The sequence below is a fragment of the Opisthorchis viverrini genome, assembly GCF_000715545.1.
Source record: "Opisthorchis viverrini unplaced genomic scaffold opera_v5_498, whole genome shotgun sequence".
Taxonomy (NCBI): Eukaryota; Metazoa; Platyhelminthes; class Trematoda; order Opisthorchiida; family Opisthorchiidae; genus Opisthorchis; species Opisthorchis viverrini.
This window is the reverse complement of record NW_008752161.1, coordinates 214,509-238,117: the sequence shown is the minus strand read 5'-3', so window position 1 is coordinate 238,117 and position 23,609 is coordinate 214,509. Positions and strand designations below refer to the sequence as shown.

Below are 23,609 nucleotides of genomic sequence, written 5' to 3'. Positions count from 1 at the left end.
GTAGATTCGCAGGCGTAATGTACAACCCTTGTTCTCTATATTAAACAGTGAACATAGGGTTGTTATCTTTAACTGTGTAATTGGTCGTCCGTGCCCAGCAGTTTATTCCATATCAGGGTGTTGCAAATTTTTTACCCAATAATTAAGACTGAGAAGGGCGCAGATGTGACACATTTACACGAAGGCATTTTCGGTCGCTATCGACATTCTGATAACTATTTCGTTTCGGTCGGGCTACGTGCCACACGCGAACAAGCAACCAAAGCAATTCTGTTCCAGAGGCATCTTTCATTTTTGATGAACCGGGCTATGAGACATGTGGACGAGAGTATTTATAAAGAAAAAAACAGTTTTTGGTTGTTTGCGTGTGATACATAATTTTCTTTGAGAAAGTACAGGATACGACCCAAGCACCCTGCACGATCGTGTCGACTGCAAGTTTTACCGCTTTAAGTGGTAGGGTGAGTGGTAAGCTAGAAGGCGCAGACAATGGATCCTGTTTCGAGCTTCCCTGAAATTCTAAATGCGTGGACAATTCTCAGGCATCGTCCTAATTGCTGGCGGTGCACATACAGCAAAAAGTGTTAATCTTATCTTACCAATTTTTCAAGCTACCGACAATGCACAAAAATTTGCTAATCAAGCAAAAATGTTTGCCTCAGGCAATGTATTTCCGGTTATTGGAGCGGGCGAGTATGATTCGCGGTTCACTCCACTAGCTATTTGCATGGGGAACACCACACAAGGAGAAGCAAATTAGATATCCTTTTTTAATGACAGTTTACAAGTGCAGCTTCCAAGAGAAATCCCTGAGTACACATGTGTGCCTGTGGTATCACTCGAGGTCTGATGTTTGGTAGAATCCAGTAGATGGGCCACGTGCTAACAAAGCCAAGCTAGTATCTGGAAATTCTCTTGCGGCTGAGTGGACACACGAGTGTGTTACCACGAAGCTCTCACAGTGTATGGTTGAGCATGTAATAACCTTAAGGTTTACCGGGTTCAATGGCAAAGGAGTGGATTGTTAACTTCACCTTTCATCCACCTCTGGGGGCTGAGAGTCTTGTGAACTGAGGAAGCCAGAGAGACGTCATGCTGCCGAGTAAAGAACAAATCTGGTCAACATACCGCTTGATGGAGAGCCATAGATTCGCTATCAACTTTTCCAAAGTAACCGGCTTGAACCTCCAGCTAGCTGACTGGACACCTTGGACTCGCGCCGCATGACATCGTGCAAGCAGGCTAAGTGCTTGATCTGTCTGTTTGTAATTAGTTTTTGTTCTACTTTACCACCTCTGGGTTGTAAATGCTCTTCTAATTCTAGCGTATCCCTATCCGCTTCATATACCTCAAACAGTGTTGATAGATATGCTACTGCGTTTTCTCAAGGTCCCGATAGTGTTCTTTCCCAAGATTGTAATTCTTGTCTTTGGATGATGTGCTAAACATTGAATTTCTAAATTTATACCGATACATCAAGTAACTTTTGTGATGTAACTTTTGTGATGTTGATTCCCCCATCAACGGTGCGGTGAACAAGGGTAACTTTCCTTGTTTTCTGACTACTCATTAGTAGCATGACTTACACCTGTTTGTTATGACACCGTTTCGTTTTCTTGCTGCCCGTTTTTCCTCCGTTTTGTTCCTAGTTAAGGCCTGCTTATCCCTCAGTAAGTGATGCCAATATTTTGTTGCCCGTCTGTCGTTGCCTGCAAGTTCTCTTCAATCGCACCTATTTTTAAGCGCCCACTCCGACCGAAAAGCGGGCCAACCGGGTATTGAACTCGGATCCTCCGGACGGCAGGCAAACGCGCGACCGACCACACCGACCTGACGCCAGAGCGGCTGATTATTTTGTATTAGCCCTGTATGGTGCCTGCCAGATAGTCCTTACTGAGCTTTGTTTTAAACGGGCGAAACCGCGCAATCTGACCTGTCACGCGACACGAGCGGCTGCGTCGACGCCGACCGAAAGACAGTCCCTCACATCCCGAACGTACTGACTCCTGCGCCGTTACGGCCAACTCACACTGTTAGGCTGCTCTTATATCGCTCCTGCAGATCGCGTCATCGTTGATTGTACGTTTGCTTAATTCATGGGGCTTACTAATCCGTTTTTCTGTAGAACCAGTTCCTGTCAGTCTTCAATATATCATCTACTGCCCCACGTCTGTCTGCTCCTATTGACTACTGGCTACGAACTGCGTATAATCCAATAATCGCAATCGTCCTGTGAGATCCACAGCCGCTCGGATCTTACAAGTGATGTGCTAAACATCGAATTTCTAAATTTACACCGATACGTCAAGTAACTTTTGTGATAAATTGTATACTGTTTTATGATAAAGGAACCTAGTCTGCTTTGTCCTTTCTTTTCATCACGAGAAAATACATGTTATTGCAAAAACGAAACACGGCGTTCCTTTCTTCTTTGCCTGTCGCACTGAACTCCGCAGCGGAGACCATTTTTGACGTTTATTCACCAGTTTCGACGGTGTTTCCCGGTCACTTCCTGGCTGGCACCGATTTACGCCTTTGTGCGGTCATACCGGGTGACAATTTCCCAAAGCGGGCTAAAGAACTTCTGGTACTGTACACAGCTCTCAAATATTAGCATTGGAGTACATCACCCGCCGGGCTGTGCGATGCAATTTTTGGACAAAAATTAGACATGGAGTGTTATATCGCACACAATTCATTCGTTAGTGCTGCCACGAAAGCATCAACTTTTCGGCACCTAATGGAACCTATTTTCTTGAGAGACGAAAAACCCTTGCAGCATTGGCAGAAAGCGCTATGACGTAATTTGTCACCAATTGTCTACCCTAAACAAAAATTGCCCCGTGTCACCGTTCGTGGTTCGAACGGTGGCACCGATGATGGCATGCGGGTTAATCAGTATCTTGATATCTTTATAATAATAATGATGTTAATCCCCAACTTGCGGGAAGCGCACCTCTAGAATTATTATTGTTATACGTTTATAGTCGGAATAAAGCATGACTGTTGGATATGCGAGTACTGGAGATTGCGCGAAAAAGAGAACAATTTCATAAACGTTGAGCAATATACGATAGGTCCGTTTCCCAAGTTGTAGGGAACATGCCAATAGGGGCATGATCGGGTCGGTACTACCTGGACGCGGCAGGCAACAACAAAACGGGGAAGCATGCTTGTTACATGCTTATTACACGAAATGTAATCGCAACTGCGGGGAACAGAAAAACTAAGACTCAAGCGTTTTCTCTCACTCGCTCACTAAAGAGCCGATTAAACAAACACAAAGCCTTGAAGTGGCTGAGGATTGTTCGGGGAGCATATGCACCAGAAGATGAGCTGGATTTTTTGCAACCAAAATAACTTATTATGAGACTACTGAGCTCCACTTGTATTTGGGTGAGTGATACATGTTTGCAGGGGGTGCAAGTGAAGTCCCACAACTTTTCCAAAAACGGAAGATTTAGTTACACTAAGCACAGAAAAGTTCAGGCCTTCCTTGTGATGCATAGAAGTGGCAAAGGGAAGAAGCGTATCCCCCATTAAAATGAGATATCTGTAGCTTCTATGGAAAACCAATTGCCTCAACTGCCATAGTGGGACTTCATCAGACAGCATCTGGAGTGATATGTGCTAATCCGGTGCCATTACGTTTAAATGACACAAGTTTTCTGGGATACGTGAAATGCTTTTTCCAGTCGGTTTCTGAAAACGGAAAGCTCCGCTTTTCCCGAAAAGACGCAGGTTGAGGGTAGCCATGAAACTTTCCAGGCCTTTAAGAAGGTTCAATTTTTCCGGGAAACTTCCCAAGGCTATGTTCCTGTAAAGAAAATCTGACAAAAAGGCTAGTTGCGCACCATCTGGGGCCTAAGACTTACTTCAGAAACAGGATTAAATTACTGAAAAGAACCAAAGCCATTAGTGGCAGCAGCACAGTTCCTTAGCATCTCCGGGCACTACTTGAAGCAGAAATCTACACCGTGGTTACCGTTGCTTCACCAGTTTATCTCCGGCCCCAAAACAGGAGTTCTAGAACACCCTGCTCGACGACAGTTATTTTCTTTACTTAACCTGTAACAGCATTCATTTGTTATTTTAAGCCTCTTCTACTCACCACCCTGGCTACACCTTGGCTGTTCGCGTGGTTACACGGCCCTGCGCCGATTGGCTAGCAATGATCCATCCAAGGTTTCTCATACTTTGCACTTCTGAGAGGATTTTATCTCCTGGAGCCTTAGGCAAATATACACCGAAAAGATATGGTTTTCGCCTTTTCTTGAGGTTTTCCCGTTCAGTGAGCTGGATGCGTGACTCAGTTTGCTTACTTGTCCTCTTGATGTGCATCGTCCTGTGCTGACCGACGTCCGTCGGTCAGTTTCCTTGCATACCCACCCAAAAGTTGGGTGTCTGCCCTTTCTTTTATTGAACTAGCCGCCAAAATCCAACTCTGCGAACAAGAACCCTACTTCTCAAGAATGAATGTATGAGCCGGTAACCTTCCATCGGTGCCGTTGAACTGAAACACTCGAGACCTGATACCAAATGATCGCGGGCTGTTCGTTGGTTGGCGGAGCTCGATGAGATGAGGAAGATTTCGGTCAATGGCGGTGAAGTCGGAGCTCAGTGAACAAAAGTTGGGCTATATTAGGGAGCTAGTAAATGCCAAAGATCCGAAGGAAGAGTACAAACTCATTGAAAGCATTGGTACAGGAACTTATGGTGAAGTATACAAGGTAACATCACCCTTCATTAAAGTCGTGACATTTGCCCAGGCCCTACGCCTAAGGACTAAGGAGATCGCTGCTGTGAAAATCATAAAGATAGATGCCAAGGATGATATCCGTGCAATCCTGCAAGAGATACAAACGTTACGTGATTGCAAACACCACAATATTGTGCAGTTCTTCGGCAGCTATTTTCGGTAATTTTGTAGTTTTCAGTAGAGGTTTTACTCTAAGGAACAACAAATTATGGATATGCATGGAGTTCTGCGGGGGATTCTCGATGCAGGACATTTATACAAGTATGTCAACGCTATTTCGCTATTCGCCTCTCAGATATTCGACGTCCCATCGAGGAGAATTGCATCGCATTCGTTACGCGCGAAACTCTTCGAGGGATTGAATATATGCATAAAGCTGGGAAAATTCATCGCGACATTAAAGTGAGTTTGATGATTGCGTTCCCTCCAATGAAGCCCGGATTTTCATCTAGAATGCATTTTGTCTCACCGCATTAGTTATGTTGGCGCGAAGGCAAATCCACGTTCAAGGGCGAGAGAGGTTAAGAGGGAGAGATCCCGACACATGCCTGAATCCATCTGCAAATATGCCGAGCTTCTTTTTCAATGGTTCATAACCGTTTCCCTGCCGTCGAATCGCCGATGAATACTACAGGTATTCCGAAGGGTAGTTTATTGACCTTTGGCTTCACATCGGTGGGATGAAAGTGTCGGGCGTATAAACTCATAAGCAAGTGAACCTGCTATAACTCACTGGGTAGTTGTTAACCGGAAGCAGGACGCACAGATATTGTTGAACAACCGCCGCTGTTCTGCGTTGTTTCCGCTCAAGACTGACCCGTGATCGTCGTGGGTCATGATGATGCTTTCTGCGCATTTCGGAGTTTCGACCTTCCGCCTACTCTGTTCAAGGACGGTGTTGGAGTCCTCAGCTAGTGCCTAGCTACTATAATCGGATCTACCTGAAAGAAAGATGGTTCCGGATAAGCCGGATGAGTCGACAATAGTGCCCATTCTCAGAGGCTACTCGCAATGAATGTAGTAACCACAGAGATGTTAGTTTGACGCCTGTTGCAACGAATCTTCTGGCGTCACTGATCCTTCGTCTCATCGACGACATCAGCGTCCAACAGTGATGCTTCTCTGTCCCACAACCTCGATTTGGCAGCTTTATTGTGAAGAAAACAAAACTGGGCGTTAAGGGACAGTGGCAGTCTGTCACAGACTTTCGGAGGTGCCTATAACTGCAGGCACTCATTCAGGCAACCTCAATAGAAACGGACAATAAGAGACCATTGCCATCGATAAGCAGCCATATCTAACGGCGTCCCCAGTCAGGCACAGTGAGGATCATGCGGTCTCCATCCCGGAAGAAGAGCCGTACCGACAGTACTGAGACTTTTCGTATTTTTGCTAATGCACCTCTGCCACATCAAAGAGTGTCCATTTTCTCTGCGTCCTCCGATCCGAATTTGGCATGGAAAACAGCACTCCGGCAATTGATGGTTTGGCTTGCCCAATAAATGGCCTAACCAACGCAGCTTCTGGTGCTGGACACATTCTTTAGTTGAAGTACCCTTTGTAAAACCGAAAATTCGCTTTCTATTTGCCCCGTTACCGATTCGCCGAAGGCAACCCACATGAGTTTTGGTTTTGAGATCATTGTCAAACAGCTGGAGACATCTCGCCGCTCGAGCGGACCAAGTTTCACAGCCATGCAAAAAAGCAGCCCGATGCACACGTTCCTCGAGATTCAGGGATACATCGACTTGATGCTATAGGTATCTCAAGTTGGCAAACAACCCAAGCCTTGCAAGTTCGTGCACTGACCTCATCCGTCACACGCCTGAAAGTCTGTGAATACAAAAAATATTATGTTAACGAACTTCCGGGACATCCCTTGCTGGCCAAGCATGTCAAGGCGAAAAGACAGGTCAACCGAGTTAAATGTGCTTTTCATATCCAGGACTACTAAAATTGTGGGCCTTTTGTACATATGGCGTTGTTTTAGCATCTGACTGAGAGTGAGGATTTGGTCAGTTTGGACAGCCTTCTTTCCCCGAATGCAAACAAACAGATCAGACAAGTGCTGACTGAGAACCTCACCCCCGTCTATGGACAATGCGGGTGAGAGGTCATGCGCACTAAGGGCTCGGTGGCGCTTCAGAGAACGTATGCTGTCATTAACCTAAGAAGTCGTACAAGATTCAAGGTTCCTTTCAGGGCTCTACTTCAGCTGTAGGATCAAAACAAGTCTGATTGTTTTAAAGTATTCCGCTCATTGGTGAAGGCGTTCTTTGTTAGAGATGGTCACTCTGTTCTGATCCTCGATGGTTTCTCTCACAGTTGGGTTCAGGGGACCAGTCGCACGGATCAACTGAAATAGTCTTCGGTTATTCCTGTTTTTCTGGACTTCCACCACACAAGCAAACGTCACTGGGTCACTTGACTGTCACTTATCTGACCGAAGGGCCCTTTGCTCCTCAATACCTATCAACAGTAGACAAAATAACACCCTTCTGAATCCACGAGATCCTTTCTATATAGGTGCTTTATAACGTCCTTACTCTATGTCAAATTGGCAAACAAGCAATGCTTGCTGAGACCTTCTACTCCCTTCAAATTGATGTAGACTGTGTCTCCCGATCACGCATGACACGAGCGTGATTATGCATACCAGAACGCCAAGGACAAATTCAACTCTTTCACATTTCTCCTTTCGTATGTCCGGTGACTCGGCTGGACTACGTGGGGCTGAACCAGCTAGACGATACAGGATGTAAGACATACGCGTCTCCTCCTGACGCCACTGCACATAGCAGATGCGTCCGGAGCTGCGTCAGTTACTTGATAGGTTTTAATCGTAATTCGGCGGTGGTCACGGTCAACCTTTGGGCGACAACTGCTTACGGTTTTTAGGAGTTACACTTTCTAACATGTATCTTCTCCTGACAACATACCAGGAGGAAGCACCTTATCACTTTCATACACTTATCACGGAGGATCCTACGACTTTACTTACAGAGCGCCTCGTATTGGGTTTGTTCTTAGTGCGAGGTCTCACTTTTGTGAGCTCCCTTGGTCGTCGTGACATAATGCACCTTCTGTAACAAAATTGCAGTCAATGTAGCCCACGGAGTTGCCGCAGTTCTCAAACTCGGCCACTACGTTAAGACGTCAACTATTAGTTGGTCATGGCATTGGAAATAGATGTGGCTCCTGCGACGGCGTCGATTGTCTTATGGTAGTCGATTCATCTGGCATTGAACCAGTGGTGGTAAGCAATACTACACGGGAGTGTCGGGTTACAAAGTCAATGAGGCCGCTCGTCGATTCAGAAGAATTATCACTGGCATGCAGCTTGTCACGGACGGGTACGTTCCGGAACATTTGACGATATACTGATTCATTGTTAGCGCTGAAAACACAGACTGTGTTCCCACAGACTAATTTTTGTATATGGAATCCTGGAGATGGCGGATAAGCCATTCTAGAGGGCTGGGCGGGAAGCTCTCCAGCCTATTATTTTTAGGGTTAGATGATTCTTTGACGATCCTAAATAATCATAGCCGGAAGGGGTTGCTCTGGAGATACGGAAACATTTTTCATGTTCCTTTCATACCTCCAGTCTGACTACGATGTACAGTGCACTGTGCGACTACTTCAACTGTCTCTCTCAACCAATGGATTTCGTCAAGATTTTCTCCTTTCCCCCGTTTCGTTCAATTTTGTGAAGTGCGCAATATCGGAATTACGTCTGGAGAACGAATAATGGTCTTGTTTTATGTGGGCGACATCGTTTATTTTTTTTTATTTTTTTTATTTGTCCACATATTGTATTAAACTAAACAGGATAACACGGAATCGGTCCCAATTTGCGGTTTACGTTAGGTACTTTCAGAGTGTAAAGCTTTACTTTAGAATTTCTCATCCTCCCTTCTCTGAAGCTTCAGAATGAAGAAATTGACTCACACATCTTGACGACTGCATAAGCCATGGTTGTATTCCGGCATGCCTCTCGAAACTTCCTTGACGCTCCAAGTGGGGAACGCAATTGTGACCATCGAGACTGTCCTTTGAGACGGTACGACTTTTGAGATAGGTAAAACATCTTAAAGTGCAAGAGCGCGGTTGCTTGTCCGTCAGCCCTAAATCACTGGTGAATCTTGCAGGAGTGGAGAGCCTGTTGAATGGAGTGCGTCAGGCAGTCGGTGTGAGCCGAACTTATTAACATACATATTCAGCGGCTGGTCAGCCTTGCACTTCAAAGTATCCAGTACTGTCCGGTGATACTATCGAGCGGAGCAGATCGTCCATGTTTTTTTTTGTGTTATGCTAAGCGGTTTGACGCCAAATTCGTCCCACCCTCTCTGGGTACCTTGTGTACTTAGGTTAGCATTCAAGCCCACTCATCCATGAAAAAACGTTGCTTCAGACATAGCTTCCTTTCGGCTTTTGTCAGTTATTCTTTGCTCCGTCTTGTTTGTGTTAAAATTACGAGTTAGTAACTCAGCAGGATGAAAGTGCTGATGAAGAATAATCGGAACGTAATACACAACAGAGGCTCTACAAGTAAATTTTTCAAGAGTACTTGCACTTTCGTTTAATAAAGGAACATCTACATCTTCTAGATCAACGAATCTATTATCGGCAGTAATTTGTTCAGCATTAGTATTGTTACGGCTTTAATGACAACACGAAGGGCGTCTCTGTATATCCTTACCGGACATAGACTTCATTAGTAAACCTTTTTGTCCAAACGTGCAAAATACAGTACTTTTTGGCATACTTCTGAGGTATACGCAATCGAACGGGTGCTGTCTGATAGCAACCTGCCAGCATTGAGATGATTTGTAGCCGAGATCTTTGTGATCGACTGGCTGAGCGTGGGTATCGACTGGATCCTGTCACGTTAGGACACCTAATCTATGCCCCAAAAGACCGGCCAAAGAAGGTGCTACTTCCACGCCTGAACCTCATTGATGAGGGCTTATGGTGAGTAAGCTAGGTCTTGGCAATACCACTGAAAAACCGACAACATTCTTCGAACCTGGGAAACATTGCCGTTATTTATTTCGTCAGCTTTTTTCTTTACTACCATGTGTTGATAACCTCCTAAACGCGTGTGTGTAGTGTACTTTATCAGTTGTCTTTCTGATTACAGGGTGCCAATATTCTACTTACGAACGATGGGGATGTGAAAATTGGTACGTTGAACAGAAGCCCTGCAGTATACACATGTATTTCAAACGTAGTCCTAGTTTTGTCATTCAGTTCATGACATGGCATGTTTGGACATGCTTCTCCGTAATCGTTGAGTTTTTTGGAACCTCAGAATTGTGGAAGGAACCCATTACTTGAGACACAATGAGTTAAGTAGCATATGCAAATAGGCTCTGGTACACCTACATTGGTTGTTGTCATTCCATACCCCTCAGACGGGCTCTCTGGAATTCATTACAACGCTACTTTATCTTGAACCAGCTCCATACTTCCCAACGTATTGTCACTTAATAGAGAAATATTAGCGGTTAAGCAGCAGGGCCTAAAACTTCCCTGCACTGTTGCAATTCCAGTTTGTTGGAAGGAAAACCCCGAATTGCGAGGCCCAAAATACCACTTGGATAGCCTAAGAATTCGATGTTCTGTTTGTGGGTGGTTGCGTGATCTAATTGAATTTGGTTTACCTAAAGCGGATATACCGAGTTGTTTCAACTATTCCTCCATTCATCCTTAGCATGGACTATCCAGGGTAATCATGGTGTAGACTGATTTAGGTTCTCCGTTACTTTGAGCCTTAACTGCGTCAGTCATTTACACGAACATTTGCGTTACAAGCGTTTGTGCGAAGGCTAGCGCGTGTAAAATGTCTTGAACGTCCATAGTGTTTCAGTATCGTGCTGCGCTGGTTAGCACCAATCTGATAGGCTAGCTGCCGTACAAAGTCTCATGGCGCGGCATCCATTTATTCATGTATTTAGTCCACTACTACTCCGAAATTGGAGCACTTAGTTAACTTTTAAATTTTATTCTTCCCCACAGCTGACTTTGGTGTAGCTGCCCAAATAACTCAAACTATCCAGCGGCGAAATTCGTTCATCGGTACTCCATACTGGTGAGTTGCGGGTGACGTAAGTTTACGACGTATCGGTCTGAAAAATTTCTTCCTATTGACCAGTCAATCAGTGTAAGCTTTCTCCATGGTGGCTCTCTTGATGTTCCATCACTTCACTCACCACTCGCTGGCTAGATTTTCCTTATTTTGAAGTTCATCTACACTCGTTTGTTTGATTCTTTAGTCAGAAGAATTCGGAGACAGCGAAACGAGCCATATGATTCCGCCTACCACCACCTTTCTTTGAGCGACGTACGGTCGTCAAAAGTTAACTTTAATACAACTTTGTTTTTTATTTTTGGGTGTCGAATGTGGCTATAACGTGCTTCCTGATCACAGCTTCATATCTAATTCTTAAGCTGTAATGATTTTTCGTTTACCCATGACTTGTTAACAGTTGGTGTGAGGTCATGTAATGAGGCGCATGGTTTATCCTCTGGGGATACAAACTATTCCTGTTAGTTATGGTAGGCTTTCTCTTCACCGAGACGTGCATGACGTTGGATAGTCTGTGTTCGTATGCCTCCCGAGACCTTTAGCTCTACTGCCTGTCATGGTAGAGATGTGTTCATTGCTGGATATTAGCACGAGTTCATTCCCCTCACACTTCAGGATGGCACCCGAAGTTGCTGCGGTGGAACGCAAGGGAGGGTATGATGAGAAGTGCGATATTTGGGCACTGGGAATTACTGCCATGGAGTACGCTGAACTGCAGCCTCCGTTGTTCGACCTTCATCCAATGAAGTAAGTTGTGTTGTTTAGATTTATACCCTGGTAACGTATTTCCCGTAACCGTACTGATGGCAACACCAACTCTCACAGACCTACCCGTTTCAGTGACTTTTGTACGTCCGCGCATTTTCCTTACTGAGTCACCTGTTACATTGTTCTCGCTAGTTCCCCCTTGGGTTTCACTTACATTGCTCTATGTTGGTTTACCTTCTCTCTCTTCGTAGCCACGAAAGTAGCCATTCCGCTTCTCTGTTAGTTTTATTACCGATTTTGTCGGTCGGCGTTTACTTATGATGCTTGTTACCTCAAACCAACCAAGTACTGTTTGGACACTTATGATATCGTCCTGGTATCGACCCATCCGCCAGAGACATGCCATTTACAACGATGTTGTGCGACCCGTACTGACTTGTGCTGTAGAACCGCGATTGGTTCGTGCAGACTGTCTGCGTCAGTAATACTGAGGTCCGTTGGATGGGTTTTGGACGGGAATAAAATGCCCACAACGGATGAGCTAGTCATACTTCATAGGTTATGCTGCCTATGTGCCTTGTGCGTGAGTACCTTCTGTGCACCCGTGATAACGGTGGGAACGATCTAAAGATGGGCAGTTGATAACTCCGCGGCGAACTATGGTAGTGATTTTGACAGTGGATTTCTTCCTGGATGCAGACCTCAAGACAAAACAAACATCCCAATCACTTAGGTCAGTAGCGCGCATGCAGTATTCCTATCAATAACTAGCTATCCAGATTCCTTCGAGGGGAAAACGGATCGATTCGACTTCAGAGTACTCATCAGGCCATTGTCTCTAGAGCGCTTTCCCCTATTCCCGTTGATCGGAATAACGGCAACTCGAACTGACGTACCTTGGTGAACTGTTTATGGTTGCTAAACCCCATGGACAAATCAACCAACTGATGGACAACTGGAATTGACAACAAACGTTAGCTAACAATATTTGGCGTTCGTAGGCGTGCCTGTTTCTTTGCTTGGTTGCAACTTTTCACTGTTTGCCATGGGCGCGAACGCATTCTTTCGGACTTACTCGAAAGTTTGGTTTTGGTTGCGACAGTATGTCGATCGATCATACAACAAACGACTCGTTCATTTTCCTAGACGGACTTCCTGTTAAGCTGTTGTCTCGTTTGTATCGATTAATCAGTGTTTAAAGAAAGTTTGTTCCATTCAATACGCGATTGATCGATCTCCATGCTGATGAATAAAACCCACTCATCCACATTGTATGTTAGCGCTCAGTCTTCACACATCAGTTCCTACCTGCATGATCAGCTGATTCTCAAGAGAGCGACGTTAGTACCGACTTGCGAAGCGTTACATTCAACACTGTCATTTTTCACCTACGTTGTATGTACAACTCAAAAGTAGTCAGCTGATCAGAGCACGGGAATGCTTAACCTCAATGACTGCAGTCTGTGCGCAGCTGATTTATTACACCTAGGTTCATGCGTCTTTTTGACGGGTTCAGTATACCAACATGCGAATTCTTCCCTCAAGTTCACGAGTTAAGTTTGTCCCTCCATGAATAGCGACTTGTCTGACTTTTGCTAGTCAGTCGTTTATTCTTCTTCATCATCAGATTTCCGTTGTTTCGATTTTCATACTTCACGTGAGGTGACCTCTTGTAGTAGCAATGTTGCAGGTTGTTGGTTACCAGCTTCAGCTCACGATGTATGTATGCAAAATAGTGGCATGGTTCCAATAAACTATGACTGTTCAATGGCTATATTGCCAGGAATATTGGAGTATTTCATCCAGAAACCCGTTCATCGTAGAGAAAATTTCATATTAGTCAATCTCACGGTTTATCGCAATTTCTGTTGCTGTGGCTTGTGTTCGGATCGGTCGGTACTGGCCCATGAAGCACAGTCAAGCAACAGGAACTTACTGGTCACACAAATTTAGGACGTGTAACGATTTGACGGTTTCTACATTTCTAACCTATTGAACCATACTGGGATGTACGCGTGTGACACCCAGAGTCTTTCATATCATGCTGGTCAATGGGTAGACTGTGTCAATTACTGACACGGTCTCTTGGCCTCCCAGTTGTGGATTCGAACAGGCACGGAGACCTGTTCATTGCCTTGGAGTGAAATGGACCAAGTGGTTAGAGCCCGAATTTGCTGACCTCTGCCTCTCGACTTCTGTTTAGGCTTGGGCAACGTGACTGTATGTCAGCCCTCGTGTCTCCTTCGTGTGGCATGGCATCGAAAGGGTGCTACAGCTGAACGATTTTTTTCGGTGACCTGTTCCTCATAAATTTAGACTGCTCTGACGGTCTTACGCCAAACACCGGCGCTTTGCCGTTAGGTTTTTAAGCCAAACTATTTAGTTGAGCTCCGTAATTGTCACTTTTCTGGGCTTGGGCTCCGTGGCAGTATCTGAGTACAAGCATAACCATGAATTGCACCATTACAAATGTCTGATGCCACACCGGCCGTCGCTTTATTTGGAGCCAGGCGAAATCACCCTGGGCCCATTTTTAAGGACTGAGGTATCTTTTCGCCGCCAATTACCGTTAGCTGAAACATCTAGGGTTAACTCAACCGCTACAGCCGTAGACACCTCAAAATCATTCTGCAAACCCGAAGGAAGCACGAGGGATGGGCTACTGCCAGGTTGCCCAAGCATAGACAGGGGAAGTCAAGAAGCAGAGGTGAGGTTCGAACCGCGGGCCTTCTGGTCAGTAAATTCGCCCTCCAAACACAGCCATCTCGCCCACTTGGCCGGATCCATTTTACTATCGATATGGTGTCCATGCTGTCAAGTTTCTATCTGCGTTCCGATGCACTCTCGTTTTCCCAGGTTTTCGGTTAAAGAGCTCTGAGACATATAAGCCATTCATGCCAATGACAGTCATCAACTCAGTATAGCCTCAGGAACAACCACCAAAATGAATTACGGCCACATCTGTACCAGTGGCCACGCATGAAGACTCAAATCTGTCACTTTGTGTAGAAATTTTTACACATGAGTTTCTTCTGTTTGTGGCTAGTAGTAGAGATGTTGAAAGCAGAATCTTGAAAGCGACGATTTTCCTGGGCGTTAAAAGACCTAATACCACTAGTGACAGTTCTCATGCATTTTTGCTAAACGGTCGCTATATGACAACGCATGGCACGCGATTCAGTCTACCCATTGTAAATAGTGCTCAGATATCCAGGAGAACTATTCAGTCTTGCGTACCGGTCTTACGGCCATGTGTGTGCCAAATTATTTGGCTTCGTATAAACTATATACGATGGTGAGCGCACGTATTGTTGAGAGCAGGCCAACATTATAGTCAATCGTACATGTCTGATCCAAAGTCCTGCGTCTAATAATCCCTATCCTAGTCACAGCACTTTTTGACTCATGTAGAAGAACGTTGTGTGATCATGCGTAATCGTGTCCAGTTGTCATTCAGTCCTGATGATTATAATAAATTGTTAGCGGATACCCCACTGTCTCGCATATCTTGTCTAGCCATCCGTTTAGAAACATTGAAAACTCTTAAGTGGCTGCCTAAGTTATCGTGATGGTTCCCGTCTTCGCAGATTGAGTTTCAAACAATGTAGGGCGTATTTACTAACGTATAATTCCAATGTGATATAGATACCGTCCCATTGACACCAACACTAGGTGGGAATACTGGTGCTTCACTGCCGTACTATATAGCTATTTATTTCAATAAAGTTTTTGAAACAGTGAAGAAATGGGACAGGGAAGGGGACCTGGGGCTAGCCTAGAACATCCGAGGCACCCACACCTTCAACACTCCGTCACATAATCTGGATAGAAGCTGACAGCATGAACACCATGAAGTCGGTTAGCCACCATATCGTCCATTCTCTCGAGCCAAGCACGGGAAGGCGAATAGCATCACTGGCGCTCAAAATTTTCGTGACCTTTTCCATTCCCCTCTTTTCATATTCTGTTCACCTATAGGTATCCACCATTCTGACTTAGGCACGGAAAACGACGGTCTTCTCGGCAGACGGTAATTCGGCTTGTATAACACATGGCCTAGCCACCTCAGCCTGCAGTGATAGATGCATTGTCTTAGCCAAATACCTTATGCTTACTAAGATCCCATTTCCTGACCAACTGATTCCGAACCTGCTGGTTCCAGCCGTTTCCGCTGCGTTGACTTCGACACGTAGATCCACTTCCGTGCAAGCTATCATTTGTTTTATTTACGGTCTATGTAATCAAACTTCTCTACTCACGTGACTACTACTTGCCTGCGGGACGCTTCGTATTTTGGTTCTATAATCAGCCTCGGTGTATTTGAACTTGTTACCGTTGAAAGTGTGATTCATACTCTATCTGATCTCTTCAGAATCTTATTGATTACTCCAATTTGCCTGCACATATCTCTTTGGTTATTTTAGAGCACTTCGGATTCTGGGTATGCGCAGTTACAAACCACCTACGCTTCGTAATAAGGCTGCGTGGTAAGTGGTGAGGTTATTTATTCCCAACCACATGCTCTGCAGGCTACTGCTGAATATCTATCGTCACTGACAGTAGTTTTTGGGTTTGAATTTGTGCGCACTTATTTGCATGCAATAATTCCATGTATGTTGTTGTACTACGAAAACCGAAACCGGATGCTTTGAATAAGTTGTCGGTGGGCCGATGTGATCATAAACAAAAAGATTGAAACCTTCAATTTGGCACCTTAACTTTTATCTTTTGTCCATTGTGATATTGTCGAAAGCATTTACCTGCCATCCGTGTTCTATTCACGCACGCGTTTTTATTCATGTCTTCCAGGTAGACGTTGGTTTTTGTTAAGCCTCAAATTTTGTGCGAAATGCACAACCACTACGTACGTCTTCTGTGTCCAGTGCGCACGTGTCTAAAGTACTGATGCTCGACGGGCCAGTCAGACTGTGTTATCGAAACTGTGCTTGCATTACAGATGCGGTTTTCGAAACTTCCTGATACGGAGGATGCAGTGTTAACACACGGCTTGGGGACTGGAGGTGAAATCACATCGTTTTGTGGCATGCTTTTGTGCTTCTTAGCTGCTGTTCCTGCGGTTCATCCGTTTATTCACGTCCTCTGTCAATTATTTGTCATCCGCACTTACGAACTTGCCCATATAGTCACTGGATTAGAGCTCCATAGCCCAAAGGATGGTCGCAGGTCTACAAATGCTGAAGCGTTTTTTTCCATTTTTAACCAGAATCCTTGATATGGGAATCTTACCATATCGGTCGGGGTAACCCAGTGTCAAATTAGCATGACCTTGCTGCTTCATGCTGCCTTTCCCCGAGGAAGGACGGATTGAAAAAGGTCGGCCCCCAAAACCATACACTCCGATCGCCCAACGGTTGACCGTGACCGCCGGCGCATTACTTAATACGGTCGAAATACCTTCAAAACTAAAGAGCTCAGTGCTGCTCAAAAGGCACCTAGTGTGCACAGCCGCATCAGGAGTGAGACAGTAATGTGCCCTCGGGCCAGGCCGTTCCCCTACAGCCGAGTAGGTCAGATTATTGAGACATTGACTCCGGGAAGGGTCCTCCAAGAAGGCCTAAACAACCGTTGTCTTGCGGTCCAAACTCTTGAGTCAGAGGCTAGGGGAAGGGTCCTCGAACAAAACCCAACATCGTCCCACCGCCTTGTGGGTCAGACTTTTGTGTCAAAGGCTCAAGCTGGGGTACCCCCTTCTTCAGCCTAGGCAACCGGGAAGTATCATTTGCCCTTGCAGCTATTCGCCCATCGGCGTACCCCCTCATCCCCTCCCAATCTATCGTACAATGCAGTGCAGTCAGCCCATTCGTCAACCCACTAGCCATTGTTCCGTGTCTGGACCGTCGCCAGAAAACTAAACCGAAATAATCACCTACTAACATCAAAAGATTTTATCCACGTTGCAGCCCGTAATGTCCGTACTCTATGTCAAATTGAGCAACAGGCATCCCTTGATGAAACCTTACTTTCCCTCTATTGATGTGGCGCCTCCGTAACTCGCGTACAAGACCCCACTTCGGTCGTGCTCCTCAAGCCGCTTAGGACTAGCCCACATGTTCCATATTTCACTCTTCGGGCACCCGGTGATCCTGACGCCATGGCTCGTGGTACCTACGGTGTGCGAGTTGCACTCAGCCCCGAGGCTCAAAGTGCCTTACTGGACTGAATCCCAGCAAACAGTCGCTTTTGCACAGAGCGGTTGTTTGGTTGAACACTTCCAAGAACAGTCCGCCTGGTCTCCTTCAACACAACCACTGGAAGAACCAAGCGGGCCTGAATGGAACATTGACACCAACCCATCATCAGCAACTGAAATCCAGCGCGAGTTTTCAATCCTGAAGCGCGACAAGGCACTTGGCCTGGATGGTCTACACCCCGCGATCTTCGAAGAAGGTGGGGAGGTCCTGGTGAACAGTCTGACAACTATACTGCAGAAGATTCGAAAGATTCGGGGTCGAGATGGCTCAAGTGGTTAGAGCGCGAATTTACTGACCGGAAGGTCCGTGGTTCGAACCCGACCTCTGCCATTCGACTCCCCCTGTCTAGGCTTGGGCGACCTGGCAGTATCCCAGCCCTCGTGCCTCCTTCGTGTGGCATGGCAGCTAGGCACCGAAAGGGTGCTACAGCTGGACGATTATTTAGATTCGGAACCAAATCAGAATACCAGCCGAATGGAGCTCCTCGACCGTGACCTCAGTTTTCAAAAAGGGATCAAGAGACTCATATGAAAACCATCGTGTTATCAGCCTGGTATCCGTTGCATCTAAAGTGCTCTCTGGCATTATTTTGCCTGGGTTGATGGATTATCGGGAGAGACATTCGTGAGAATCGAGGATGGATCGATCATACCTTTAACTTGAGACAAATTCTTGAACAGCGCCACTCCTTCAGACGTCCCACGTTGGTAGTTTTTCTGGATTTGAAAGCTGCTTTCGATTCTGTCGATCGTCAGAAACTTAAGCATTGTCGGGCGATCAGTGTCCCTTCCAAATTTCCCTCCCTTATAAAGGCACAGTATGCGAACTCCTGTGGGCGCCTACGAGTATACGGGAAGCTCTCGCCTGAGTTCCCCACGTCCGAACTGGACACAGCCGCGGTGCTTGATCACCCTTTTGCGTCCATTTTTCAGCAACTGGTGAAAACTTAAGAAGCCAAGGATAGTTCTCGGTACCCCCCGCTTATATCTGCTAAAGCTGTGGTGATGTCACCAAAAATGGCATCATCTGAGAGGATGTCGACGTTTCAGTGTCCCAAACGAATGAATCAGAGGTGGTCTTTCCAGGCAAGGAGGATGCAGCACCCCGTTCAATTATTGACAGTCGATTTCTTCATAATTCTTTGAAATAATTATGTTTGCATACGAACGATGAATCTCTCGACTTTTCAATATCACAGTTTTAACCACGGTCACATATATACCAGTGGTACTTTTTTGTGGCGCACCATTCTCTGGACGAGACCGCAAGGCATATGTAGGCGTTTTAATGAGAATAACCTGTTTGTTCATTCGTAGCCGGTGGTTAGGTCTGTTACAAAACCTGAGCCGACCACACAACAGCTGCACTATTCCTTCTACTATGAATAAAACTTAACCTTTGCTTGTGCTCAGTTTTTATACCCATCAGAACATTGTCTTTTATACGCTATACCCATCTTTCTATTTCTCTATCCGTTTAACAGGTCGTCGAAATTTCACAACTTCCTCAAGACGGCCTTAACCAAGAGTGAAAAGAAACGACCAACAGCTCAAGCTTTGTTACGTGTAAGCCTTGTGGATCACATGATTTATATGCATGTCCATCCATTCTTTAAACTTCCTTGTAACCTCTCTTGCTGACAGGCTTATCTACGCTTGTCTCAATTGCTTTTTGTAAATCTCAGGTTCGGATGCTCAAATAGAACAAGCTAGGTCGAGAATCAGAACTGGCGCAGATAGATAGACACGCCACACAATACCGGTTACATTGATTCCCCTGAAAATAGGCCACCTAGAGGGAAGAGGCTGTTCCCCTCTGTTAAGATATGGTTGCTTCTTGGCTAGTTCTTTCTCGGAAGATTAATTTATCCAGAACTACTTGTGAGGGAAAGCTCTAGTGTTCATTAGGAGTTCGGTCGAAACCAACCGTAATTTGAGCAGTTGTGAACACCAAACTTTTTAAGGTTGTAGACACCACATCCGTATCTCTTTCAGATGATGCGTTTAATAGGTTAGTTCAACGAAACTGGCCTCCGACTAGTAATCTCAACGTTGTCATAGTCGAATTTTTATCGCAGTCAACTCCAATTGATGACTTCATTTTAATTGTCGTCACAGAGATGTGTCTGCCGTAGAGGTACGTGGCAGCGAAGTATGAAAGCAATTACCAGCAAACTCAGCTGCGCTGGTCACTGCCGTCTTCCTGGATGGGGACCCTGAGACGGGCCACATCAATGGCTAGAGAAATTGTCAGATATGGCCCAGTCGTGCCCTCAATGGTGCTCGTGCATCAAAGCTATTGCCTTCAATGCATAGCTCCTTTTCCAACCCCCCCCTACATGCTTCGCTCTTTTTCCAGCCCCCCCCCCAAAAAAAAAAACATCGGTGAACGAAACTGCGGCAGCTACAACCACTGTTCGACGAGTACGCGGTTATTACAGCTGACAATGATGATGATGATGATGACATTCACAGACCAGTCATTGTCACTAAGCTTAGATGAGGTCGATAGAACAGAATGTGAGAGTGTAGCAACGGTATTTTCCCACCTTAGTTGTCGGTCTGAACCTCCCAAGCTAGCGTCCCCGTCAAAACAACCAGAAAAGGTGCACACCGTGTATTAACGCCCGAAACCAGGTCAAAAACGCATCGTATATAAAATGTGTGCGGCGACATCCTGGAAATTCTAATGCCTTCTGGATACACCGTTGACAACCATCATTCGGCGATTACTGGGTCATAATTGGCTTTTGGGTCCAGACTTTCGGCCAATTGAGAGTTCGCCTTGTTGCTGAACCGGCCAATTACGTGTGTGCTAGACTTCTTGGCCGTAGCAACCCCCAACTGCCAGCGGCAAAGTGGTATTCGTGTGGAATTCTGCCTAAGAAAGAGTGGTCGGTGGCACTATGTTGGCTTGTATACCCGTTCTTTCGATCACGCAAAGCAAAGTTGAAGCGGAATATCTTGGCACGTTAGTGCTAACAACTATATGAGGTTTTTAGTGGCTTCCAATGTGATCTAAGGATGTGGACCACTGTGTCATCCATAAACGGCGCCGAGTAACGCTTAGCAAGCTTTTTATTTCATTCATGCAGCATAAAACCCCACACCCCAGTATTCCTTTCACGCTACGGTGATTCTCCCATAGAGCGAGTATGCGACTACAGGCCGAACTCGTCGACCTGTCCTGCGGGAATTCTTTCTTATGAGGGTTCGGTCTTCTTGATGGTGAATGAGTCTAAAGTAACGATGCATTTAGCGTTCCTCACCACATGCGTCGGTGGTCAATTTTTTGCCCTTGATCTGATTGCTTCACACAGATTAAATTCACAAAAACCGATTTAGTTTGGGTGGTTGTGCAGACTAAATGGCATGATTTGCTGTTACAACACTAGTGATCTGCAACTTATCTGATTGTTTTGAGGCCCTAACCGTTTTCCGGGAATCATACTATTAGACTGTACAAGCCTTCGACACAGACGCTTCAGGAGTATCCTCGGTGGTGTGTTCACATCACGCTTATAATAAATAAATGGCACTTTTTTGATATTCGGAAGACCTGAGGGTTCAGTGGACAGTGCAGCTCATTCTCGAGTAAAATTCGTTCCCCACCGGTGCTGGGTTATGGCTGCCCGGTAAAACTGGTTTGGATATCCTTTCAATTCGCCGTACGTTGCTGAGCGGAAAATCACGGGCCCTTTAGTGGTAACTATACACAGCTGATCCGGTGAACAAGGTTATAAAAGTTCGTTCAGGTTTTGTTTTCGTGGTTGTCAAGACTCAATTTTCAGCCGAGTGTACTCTCTTGTGGCGTCGTTGTTCCCAGGGTTTCAGTGGTGAAGAAAATGGGACTGCAAAACACCGCTTTGTCCGTATTGTACCCTGCTAATGCCAGCTACTGCGATGAGGTGGGTCAGTTCTGTAAAATAAATAGTCCAGCCGTAGCAACCTTTCTGTGCCTAACTGCCATGCCACCAGGAGGTACGAAGGCTGGGATACTGCCTGTTGCCCAAGCCTAGACAAGGAAAGTCGAAGGGCAGAGGTCGGGTTCAAACCACGGACCTTCCGGTCAGTAAATTCGCACTCTTACCACCGGGCTATCTCGCCCCTGGTCAGTTCTGTGATTGATTGGAAATAATTCACATGCTTACTTTTCGTGTCACTGCTTTGTGTGCACTTCCAGTCGTATCATCGCGCGAGGTTTATCGTCCTAAGCCCGAATCAGCTATGCTACAGTGGTAGCTGGAATGCATTCACGTGCATATCTTGTCAGAGGCGCCAAACCGGTCTGCATTTGTCATGCGACCATGGCGTTGCTATTTACTGGGTTAGAATGAATGGATTTGGTATGTTGTTAGCAATTGTGGCTGATAGCAACCAATGTGACCTTTAGACGTATCGCGGCATTTGTGTGGTCCATGTAGTTCGGTAACTAGTTTTCTTTGGTTGCTTCCAGGTGCATCCAGGTACCGGTTGGTCCCGTTTAAATCTGGTCTCCGTTAACTGCGGGACTTGTGCACTGCAGCTAATGTGCACCTTGGACTCCTTGGCTGATTTCAGAGATGAAGTAGAATCCATTAATGAAGATTATCAAGTTAACGAACCTAGTGCGGTACAACCCGTTCACCCACTGAACTCGCTTCGAGTAGATTTCATTATCTGCTACACTCTTCTGTCCACTTTAAACAGGCGTCCAGATGTGTCGTTGTACATCATTGTACTCATACCCTGGTCACACGAACATAGTCATGAGTGACCGCCGCAACTCTTTCGGAATAATGAACTAATGAGATCTCATGTCGCCTGTTGTCATATCAATCGGTGGTGCACCAGTGTGAAGTGACTAAGCCTGACAGAACTGTCCCATTTTTTACCATCTAGGCAAAGGGTGTTCAGAGAACTTGTATAGTCATTTTGGGTGTCCATCATATGGACGTATTCGTAAGTGAAAGATTCGTTTTGATCTACTAGTAAATAAGTTTTTGGATCGAATATGGTTCGATCTTGTTTCTTATTTTCTCGTATTTCCCCTGTGTCAGTTTGAACTCGTTGTTGTTGAGCGAGGTCCTGTGGTGACTGAGTTTACTTCTAAATTCGGCATTCGCACAGCGTTTCCACTCCAGTTGGTTCGCACTCCACGCGTTGTCACAGTTGCGTGACAACTCAAATTTGTCAAAGCTTAACTATTTTACGACAGCTGTGAATAAACCGTGAACGTTACTATTTCTGGTCTGCCACGCATTGAGTACTTCAGTCCACTTATCACGGCCTAACTAAAAATGGGTGCAGTTTTGGATGCAATAGTAGGGGACCAATGGGCAAGTATTATGTACTTTGCCGGTATGTGTGCTTGCGCTATATTTGATAAGCCGTTTCAGGGTAGTGATGTCTTTTCCGTCGGTTGTTGTGGGGAATCGCTGTACGATTCTTCGCCTGCACATACGCTGCATATCTAGAGTCACCATCCCACCGTAGAATCAATCTTCACGAAACTCTTCCTTGTCCATGAATGGACCGACTATCTAACAAGCAATCCCCTACGACGACTACAACATAATCGATCAGCTTGGTTTTTGTTAAGTTCGTAATGCTTGCATGTCACTCGTGCAGGTGAAGGAATACTGAGAAAGTCTTAGAATCTATGAATAACGAGGACATTTACGGTGGTTAAAAAACACGTCATTTCTCGTCCAACCTTCGTTTCCTTCTAATACTGAAGTGCCGACCTCGGTTTAATTCTTGAGGCGTGACCAGATAAAAATGTCGAAATGTGTTTGGTTCACTGTTGACTGAATACCACCATCATTGACGAACTCGTCAGATGACGCAAAAAAATCTCA

At 45.5% G+C, this 23,609-nt stretch overlaps 3 protein-coding genes across 3 annotated transcripts in view; 2 read left to right on the top strand and 1 right to left on the bottom strand.

Annotated features, from left to right (window-relative positions):
- The window catches only part of T265_11457 (hypothetical protein), a gene marked incomplete at both ends in the record, with an annotated part of 37,310 nt that overhangs the window by 7,904 nt on the left and 5,797 nt on the right, over window positions 1-23,609 (bottom strand). The gene's annotated exons all lie outside the window — the stretch shown is intronic.
- Window positions 2,393-2,614, top strand: T265_11459 (hypothetical protein; the record flags this gene model as incomplete). Its single annotated transcript, XM_009178117.1, has 1 exon — window positions 2,393-2,614. The coding sequence occupies one exon, from the start codon at window positions 2,393-2,395 to the stop codon at window positions 2,612-2,614; it is 222 nt and encodes a 73-aa protein (XP_009176381.1).
- T265_11458 (hypothetical protein) overlaps window positions 4,599-23,609 on the top strand; it is a gene marked incomplete at both ends in the record, with an annotated part of 75,417 nt that continues 56,406 nt past the window's right edge. The window contains 8 exons of the mRNA XM_009178115.1: window positions 4,599-4,918; window positions 4,956-5,020; window positions 5,055-5,161; window positions 9,903-9,945; window positions 10,781-10,853; window positions 11,466-11,597; window positions 15,983-16,045; window positions 19,254-19,335. Of these exons, the coding sequence (XP_009176379.1) occupies window positions 4,599-4,918; window positions 4,956-5,020; window positions 5,055-5,161; window positions 9,903-9,945; window positions 10,781-10,853; window positions 11,466-11,597; window positions 15,983-16,045; window positions 19,254-19,335 (885 nt within the window). The remainder of the gene's footprint in view (window positions 4,919-4,955; window positions 5,021-5,054; window positions 5,162-9,902; window positions 9,946-10,780; window positions 10,854-11,465; window positions 11,598-15,982; window positions 16,046-19,253; window positions 19,336-23,609) is intronic.